The following is an 8822-nucleotide window of genomic DNA, read 5'->3' as shown; positions in this document are numbered from 1 at the left end:
GTTGGGTTAATCAATCAATCAATCAATCGTATTTATTGAGCGCTTACTGTTTGCAGAGCACTGTACTAAGCGCTTGGGAAGTACAAGTTGGCAACATCTAGAGACAGTCCCTACCCAACAGTGGGCTCACAGTCTAGAAGGGGGAGACAGAGAACAAAACAAAACATATTAACAAAATAATATGTTAGATCCAAGCACATCAGGTTGGACAGTCCATGGCCCGCACTGGGCTCAGTCTTAATCCCAATTTTACTGATGAGGTAACTAAGGCACAGAGAATAATAATAATAATAATAATAATAATAATAATAATAATAATAATAATAATAATCGTATTTATTAAGTGCTTACTATGTGCTAAGTACTGTTCTATGCGCTGGGGAGGTTACAAGGTGATCAGGTTATCCCAGGGGGGCTCACAGCCTTAATCCCCATTTTCCAGATGAGGGAACTGAGGCCCAGAGAAGTTAAGCGACTTATCCATGGTCACCCAGCAGACAAGTGACAGAGCCAGGATTAGCGCCCAGGTCCTCTGACTCCCAAGCTCGTGTTCTTTCCACTAACCCATGCTGCTTCATATTTATTTATTTATTTATTTATTTATTTATTTTACTTGTACATATCTATTCCATTTATTTTATTTTGTTAGTATGTTTGGTTTTGTCTCCCCCTTTTAGACTGTGAGCCCACTGTTGGGTAGGGACTGTCTCTATATGTTGCCAATTTGTACTTCCCAAGTGCTTAGTACAGTGCTCTGCACACAGTAAGCGCTCAATAAATACGATTGATTGATTGATTGATTCATATCAGAATATTTGAGATAAACTCATTCAAGAAAACACCCTGCAAATCTTCTTCAGACGTATATCTTGAGCGCGTTGAGGTAAACATGGATTCAGACATCCGTGACACGCCAAGCCCTCTCCCCACTCCTCCCTCGCAAACACATACAAGTCTCACCCACTCAGGGCACACTTTGCACACCCTCCCACTGATGCCGAGTGGGAAAAGTATCTGTTTCCATGGTAACGAAGGAGGGTACCACGGCCCCGGCTTTTAATTTTAGACACCGCGGCTTCCGATAGGCCGCTCCATTCCTCCGGGTTGGGGTGAGTGGGGGGAAAAATAGGAGAGCATCAGTGGGAAGGGAAGGTCATCGCCGAAGGGAGCGACTTGGGATTCGGGGGAGGAATGAAGCGGAGAAGGAGACGCAGGGAATGGGCTCGGGCCCATCCGCTCCGGTTTTCCGGGAGCGGTTTGCAATTGGCCGGCTGAGCTCGGCTTCCTCTAGACTGTAAGCTCATCGCGGGCAGGGAATGTATCTGCTAACTCTGTTGCATTGTCCTCTCCCAAGCGCTTAGTACAGTGCTCTGCACGTAATAAGCGCTCAATAAATATCATTATTTATTGCCCTTCCCACCTTCCTTTTTCCCCCCAGCTAAAGGATTCCATAGAATTGAAGGCTCGTGGCTCAGCGGAATGAGCACGGGCTTGACAGCCAGAGGTCATGTGTTCTAATCCCGGCTCCGCCACTTATCAGCTGTGTGACTTTGGGCAAGCCGCTTCACTTCTCAGTGCCTAAGCTACCTTATCTTTAAAATGGGTATGAAGACTGTGAGCCCCACGTGGGACAACCTGATTACCGTGTATCTACCCCAGCGCTTAGACTGTGAGCCCACTGTTGGGTAGGGACAGTCTCTCTCTGTTGCCAACTTGTACTTCCCAAGCGCTTAGTACAGTGCTCTGCACACAGTAAGCGCTCAATAAATACGATTGATTGATTGATTGATTAGAACCAGTGCTTGGCACATAGTAAGAGCTGAACAAATACCATTATTACTATTATTATTATTACTATTGTTACTAAGATCTCTCCTGTTGGCAGGATTTCCTTCTTTTGGCATCTCTCAGCTCTCTCGGATTCCCTCCCTTCCTCTCCGACTACTCTCCAAAGAAGGGAAATCCTTCTTTTTGGGCATGACCATTCTTTGGGGGAGGAGCGTGGCCTAGTAACAAGAGCTGGAGCCTGGGAGTAAGAGGATCTGAGTTCTGATCCAAGCCCTGCCACTTAACTGCCGTATGACCTGGAGAAAGTCACTTCACTTCCCTGTGCCTTGGTTCCCTCATCGGAAAAAATGGAGCTTCAATTCCCATTCCATATACCTGTTTATTCATTCAATCGCAATTCCCGTTCCGTATACCCGTTCATTCATTCAATCGTATTTATTGAGCGCTTACCGTGTGCTTGGGAAGTACAAATCGGCAACCTATGGAGACGGTCAGTTAATCAATCAATCAATCGTATTTATTGAGCGCTTACTGTGTGCAGAGCACTGTACTGAGCGCTTGGGAAGTACAAGTTGGCAACACATAGAGACGGTCCCTACCCAACAGTGGGCTCACAGTCTACCAATACCCTAGACTGTGAAGCCAACATGGTAACTGATTATCTTGTCTTCCCCAGCTCTTAGTACAGTACTTGGCACATGGTAAGCAGTTAAATACCACCTTATTATTATTATTATTACAAGGTATTATTCAATCATATTTATTGAGCGCTTACTGTGTGTAGAGCACTGTACTGAGTGCTTGGGAAGTCCAAGTTGGCAACATATAGAGACGTTCCCTACCCAACAACGGGCTCCCAGTCTAGAATTATCGTAGTATTACAAGGTAATCAGGTAATCCCACATGGGGCTCGAAGCAGCGTGGCTCAGTGGAAAGAGCCCGGGCTTTGGAGTCAGAGGTCATGGGTTCGAACCCCGGCTCCGTCAATGTCAGCTGTGTGACTTTGGGCAAGTCACTTCACTTCTCTGGGCCTCAGTTACCTCATCTGTAAAATGGGGATTAGGACTGTGAGCCATGTGTGGGGCAACCTGATAATAATAATAGTAATAATAATAATAATGATGGCATTTATTAAGCGCTTACTATGTGCAAAGCACTGTTCTATGTGCTGGCGCGTTTACAAGGTGATCAGGTTGTCCCACGTGGGGCTCACAGTCTTCATCCCCATTTTCCAGATGAGGGAACTGAGGCCCAGAGAAGTGAAGTGACTTGCCCGAAGTCACACAGCTGACAATGGGCGGAGCTGGGATTTGAACCCGTGACCTCCGACTCCAAAGCCCGGGCTCTTTCCACTGAGCCATGCTGCTTCTCCAATGATCAACTTGTAACCTCCCCAGCGCTTAGAACAGTGCTTTGCACATAGTAAGCGCTTAATAAATGTCATCATTATTATTATAATGCCCGTTTTCCAGATGAGGTAACTGACGCCCAGAGAAGTGAAGTGACTTGCCCAAAGTCACACAGCTGATGAGTGGTGGAGCCAGGATTAGAACCCATGACCTCTGACTGTCAATAATAATAATATAACAATAATCACTTATTATTTTCAGAGCCAAACTAGCCTAGATAATATTGTCCAACGTCCTGTCCACCCCAGACACTTCTGAGCGGTCTTCCTTGCCACATGGTGGCCAAAGTGGCTCGACCGCCTTAGATCTTACTGATTCTTACCACTGAACAATCCATCAAGGGTAATAATAATACTAATAATAATACTAATAATAATAATAATAATGGCATTTATTCATTCAATCATATTTATCGAGCGCTTACTGTGTGCAGAGCACTGTACTAAGTGCTTGGGAAGTACAGGTTGGCAACATATAGAGATGGTCCCTACCCAACAAAGTGCTTACTATGTGCAAAGCACCGTTCTAAGCGCTGGGGAGGTTACAAGGTGATCAGGTTGTCCCACGTGGGGCTCCCAGTCTTCATCCCCATTTTACAGACGAAGGAACTGAGGCCCAGAGAAGTGACGTGACTTGCCCAAAGTCACACAGCTGACAAGTGGTGGAGCCAGGATTTGAACCCATGACCTCTGACTCCAAAGCCCGGGCTCTTTCCACTGAGCCACGCGTTTACTGAGCGCTTACTATGTGCAGAGCGCTGTACTAAGCGCTTGGGAGAGGACAACAGAATGATCAGACTCGTTCCCTGCCCATGAAGAGTTTACAGTACCACCGCTGCGATCCAGAATTTACAAATGTTAAGAGAAGCAGCGTGGCCGAGCAGATAGGAGGCCTTCCCAGACTGAGCCCCTTCCTTCCTCTCCCCCTCGTCCCCCTCTCCATCCCCCCATCTTACCTCCTTCCCTTCCCCACAGCACCTGTATATATGTATATATGCTTGTACAGATTTATTACTCTATTTATTTATTTATTTTACTTGTACATATCTATCCTATTTATTTTATTTTGTTAGTATGTTTGGTTTTTATTCTCTGTCTCCCCCTTTTAGACTGTGAGCCCACTGTTGGGTAGGGACCGTCTCTATATGTTGCTAATTTGTACTTCCCAAGCGCTTAGTACAGTGCTCTACACATAGTAAGCGCTCAATAAATACGATTGATTGATTGATTGATTGATTGATAGAGCCTGGGCCTGGGATCAGGAGGACCTAGGCTCTAATCCCAGCTCTGCCCCACGTCTGCTGTGTGACTTTGGGCAAGTCACTTAACTTCTCTGGGCCTCAGTTACCTCATCTGTCAAATGGGGATTGACTGTGAGCGGGATTCACTCATTCATTCAATCGTATATTACATATTTACTATTCTATTTCTTTTATTTTGTTCATATGTTCTGTTTGGTTGTCTGTCCTCCTCTTCTAGACTGTGAGCCTGCTGTTGGGTAGGGACCATCTGTATATGTTGCTAAGTATATATATATGTATATATGTTTGTACTTATTTGTTACTCTATTTATTTTACTTGTACATATCTATTGTATTTATTTTATTTTGTTAGTATGTTTGGTTTTGTTCTCTGTCTCCCCCATTTAGACTGTGAGCCCACTGTTGGGTAGGGACTGTCTCTATATGTTGCCAACTTGGACTTCCCAAGCGCTTAGTACAGTGCTCTGCACACAGTAAGCGCTCAATAAATACGATTGATGATGATGATGATGATGATGAAGTTGGACTTCCCAAGCGCTTAGTACAGTGCTCTGCACACAGTAAGTGCTGAATAAATACGATTGAATGAATGAATGACTGTGAGCCCCTTGTGGGACAACCTATATGTGTATATGTTTGTACATATTTATTACTCTATTTATTTATTTTACTTGTACATATCTATTCTATTTATTTTATTTTTTTAGTATGTTTGGTTTTGTTCTCTGTCTCCCCCTTCTAGACTGTGAGCCCACTGTTGGGTAGGGACTGTCTCTATATGTTGCCAGCTTGTACTTCCCAAGCGCTTAGTCCAGTGCTCTGCACACAGTAAGCGCTCAATAAATACGATTGATTGATTGATTGATTGATTGATTGTAACCTCCCCAGCGCTTAGAACGGTGCTTTGCACGTAGTAAGCGCTTGATAAATGCCGTTATTAATAAGCATTCAATAAATACTGTTGATTGATGGGTGGGGAGTTAATGAGAGGAATAGTAATGTAGCTGTGCAGATCAAAGGGCACAAGTTATTCAGGAGGGTGAGATAGTGAATGGAGGAAAGGGAGGGGTGTGAATGTTTGGGGAATGGGCTAAAATTGTTGATCGACTCTAGGTAAGAGCAAAAACCTGCTTTCCCTCTCCTCCCAAAGCAAGCTCTCTTCACTTCCGTCCATGGCAGAGAAAAAGGGACAGGCACTGGAGAGAAGACTGAGAAAGGTTTGTTTTGTTGTTGGCTTTTTTTATGGTATTTGTCTGAGTCAGGCATTGTACTAAGCACCGGGTAATCAGGCTACGCGGTCCGTGGGCTCGCAGTCCGAATCCCTGCTTTAAAGGTGAAGTAACTGAGGCCCAGAGAAATTAAGTGACTTGCCCAAATCATCATCATCATCATCAATCGTATTTATTGAGCGCTTACTATGTGCAGAGCACTGTACTAAGCGCTTGGGAAGTACAAATTGGCAACGTATAGAGACAGTCCCTACCCAACAGTGGGCTCACAGGCTAAAAGGGGGAGGCAGAGAACAAAACCAAACATACTAACAAAATAAAATAAATAGAACAGATATGTACAAGTAAAATAAATAAATAGAGTAATAACTATGTACAGAGATCACCCAGCAGACAAGTGGCAGAGCCGGGATTAGAACCCAGGTCCTTCTTACTCCCAGGCTCATGCTGTATCCACTGGGACACGCTGTTTCTCTAGTTGGAAATAATGCAGGATAGTTGGGGGGGAAAAGCAAACAGCAGGCCATAATAAGTGTCACCGTTGGCTTTCTGGAGTGATAGGTAGCAGATCTTTTTAGCTGTCCCTTTATCTCTCCCTTCTTTCTCTCCCCCTCCCTTCCCCTATCGCCATCCCGTCAGGGGCTGGGCTAGAGACATCTTGGGAACGGAGTCCTTATCTTCACTGTCCAGTTTGTGATGACCCCAAGGATCCCGAGGACCGCAGGTCTCCTTCCAGAGTAGATTTGGCTTCCAAGAAGGGAGAACAGGGGCTGGGATTAGCGAGGATCCGAGCCTGGGGAAATCAGCGGACCTGCTTTTGGGAAAGAGAAGGCAGGAAACGGAGGCTGGGAAACAAGGTACCTCAGTTCCACCTCTTTCCTTTCCTGAACAGGAAGATGACTCCCCTTCGCTCCAACCGAGATGTAATTAACTCCGCAATGGCAGCGTTTCAACAATTTCTGAATCAGCAGGTGAGCTCGACCCTCTGACAGGGGGCCAAGGGGGAGCGGGAAAAGTGGAAAGGAAGGAGCTCTGGGGGACCTTGGGAGTCGGTGGGACAGTGAATAAGAAATCATCATCATCATCAATCGTATTTATTGAGCGCTTACTGTGTGCAGAGCACTGTACTAAGCGCTTGGGAAGTCCAAGTTGGCAACATATAGAGACAGTCCCTACCCAACAGTGGGCTCACAGTCTAGAAGGGGGAGATGGAGAACAAAACCAAACATACTAACAAAATAAAATAAATAGAATAGATATGTACAAGTAAAATAAATAGAGTAACAAATATGTACAAACATATATACATATATACAGGTGCTGTGGGGAAGGGAAGGAGGTAAGATGGGGGGGGACGTTAAGCGCTTACTATGTGCCAGGCACCGGACTGAGGCGCTGGGGTGGTTACAAGGAAATCGGGTTGGATATAGTCCCTGATCCACGCGGGGCTCACAGTCTCAATCTCCATTTTACAGCTGAGGTGACAGGCACAGAGAAGTAAAGCAGCTTGCCCAAGGTCACCCAGCAGACAAGTGGCAGAGCCGGGCGGAAGGAGGTTCCGGACTAGTCACTCCATCTTCCTCCTTCCCATTCCAGGTCTTCTCCCCACAGTTTGTCATCCCCATGGAAGCCATGAAAATCATAGTGAGAGACTGGATAGAGTTCTACATTTCCTACTTCGCTCCGCAGCTGAGAGGCGACCGGCAAGAGCGAGAGCGGGCCCAGGAGGAACTGTGGGAAACGCTGCAGGCCTTGGCTCGCTCCTTCCTGGCTAAGTACGGCGACTTCCTCAATGCACAATAAACACCGGCCGCAAGAAACTTCTAGACACGGAGACACCAAGACCCCAATCTGAATTCTGCTGAACTGGGATAGATGGTTTTTTATTCATTCATTCAATCAATCGTATTTATTCATTCATTCAATCGTTTTTATTGAGCACTTACTGTGTGCAGAGCACTGTACTAAGCGCTTGGGAAATACAAATCGGCAACATATAGAGACAGTCCCTACCCAACAACGGGCTCTTTCCACTTACTGCCTTTTCTTTTAATGGCATTTATTAAGTACTTACTCTGTGCCAAGCACTGAACTAAGCACTAGGATAGGTACAAACTAATCAGGTTGGACACAGCCCATGTCCCCAAGCTCATAGTCCTTTTGTTTCAGATTTACCAACCCAGAGAATCATGCAGGGAGGGATCCTGCAGATTTTTAGCAATTCCTCTTGTCTCCAACCCTTTCTCTTTCATTCATTCATTCAGTCGTATTTATTGAGCGCTTACTGCGTGCAGAGCACTGTACTAAGCGCTCGGGAAGTAGAAGTTGGCACCGTATAGAGACGGTCCCTGCCCAACAGTGGGCTCACAGTCTAGAAGACTGTGGTCTTCTAGATATATAAGGTTTTTTTATATATAAAAACCTAAGCCAGCCCAAACCAATACTTCAGGGAAAGTGAATGGGATTTGGAGGTCTTCGGGAAGCGTGAACTAGGGGATTTCGCTGCATTTTGCTACTAGATAAAAGGGTCTGCGCTATGGTAGGGGAAGGAAACTGTCAGAATGGGAAGGGGGAGAAGGAGAAGGACTGGGGGAGCCTTTTTTAATACAGATGGTATTTGTTAAGCACTCACAACATGCTGAGCACTGTACTAAGCGCTGGGGTGGATACAAGCTCCGTGGGGCTTCCTGTTTTAAGGATGAGGTAACTCGGGAACAGAGCAGTTTAAGTGACTTACCTAAGGTCACACAGCAGACAGGTGGCAGAGCCAGGATTAGAACCCAGATCCTTCCGATTCCCGGGCCCGTGCTCTATCCACTAGGCAATACTGCTTCTCGGGAGAGAAGTGGTGGCGGCGGCGGCACAGAGGAGCTTGAGGGGGAAGAGTCAGAAGGGCCATGTCTCTTCCCTTTCCCAGGAACTATCCCCGGCCTGGATTTTGATTGATGAGCAATTCCTGTATCCGGGCATTTTTTCTGGATAACCAGCTTCCATTTTTATAACAATAGAGTAAATCATATTCATGAGAGAATATTCCACAAACTCTGTAAGTTATACTGAATAATGATGGTATTTGTTAAGCGCTTACTTTGTGCCAAACACTGTTCTAAGCGCTGGGATAGATACAAGGTTAGC

The 8822-nt window shown here is 45.6% G+C and overlaps 1 protein-coding gene across 1 annotated transcript; it reads left to right on the top strand.

Moving 5' to 3' along the window:
* The first annotated feature begins 6583 nt into the window (after positions 1–6583).
* On the top strand, positions 6584–7586 carry LOC119942580 (alpha-hemoglobin-stabilizing protein-like). The gene is made up of 2 exons (XM_038763423.1): positions 6584–6658; positions 7284–7586. The coding sequence occupies exons 1-2, from the start codon at positions 6584–6586 to the stop codon at positions 7488–7490; spliced, it is 282 nt and encodes a 93-aa protein (XP_038619351.1). The 3' UTR covers positions 7491–7586.
* Positions 7587–8822: the final 1236 nt, after the last annotated feature.

This window comes from Tachyglossus aculeatus, chromosome 21 (genome assembly GCF_015852505.1).
Source record: "Tachyglossus aculeatus isolate mTacAcu1 chromosome 21, mTacAcu1.pri, whole genome shotgun sequence".
Lineage (NCBI taxonomy): Eukaryota > Metazoa > Chordata > Mammalia > Monotremata > Tachyglossidae > Tachyglossus > Tachyglossus aculeatus.
Note: the sequence above shows the minus strand (reverse complement) of the source record. Positions and strands in the feature narration are given on the sequence as shown.

What these genes read in the sequence shown, in the direction of transcription:
- LOC119942580 (XM_038763423.1), top strand. Translation starts at nt 6,584, where the DNA reads ATGACTCCCCTTCGCTCCAACCGAGATGTAATTAACTCCGCAATGGCA. An exon ending in AACAATTTCTGAATCAGCAG is followed by an intron (nt 6,659 to 7,283) that starts GTGAGCTCGACC and finishes TTCCCATTCCAG; the next exon opens with GTCTTCTCCCCACAGTTTGT.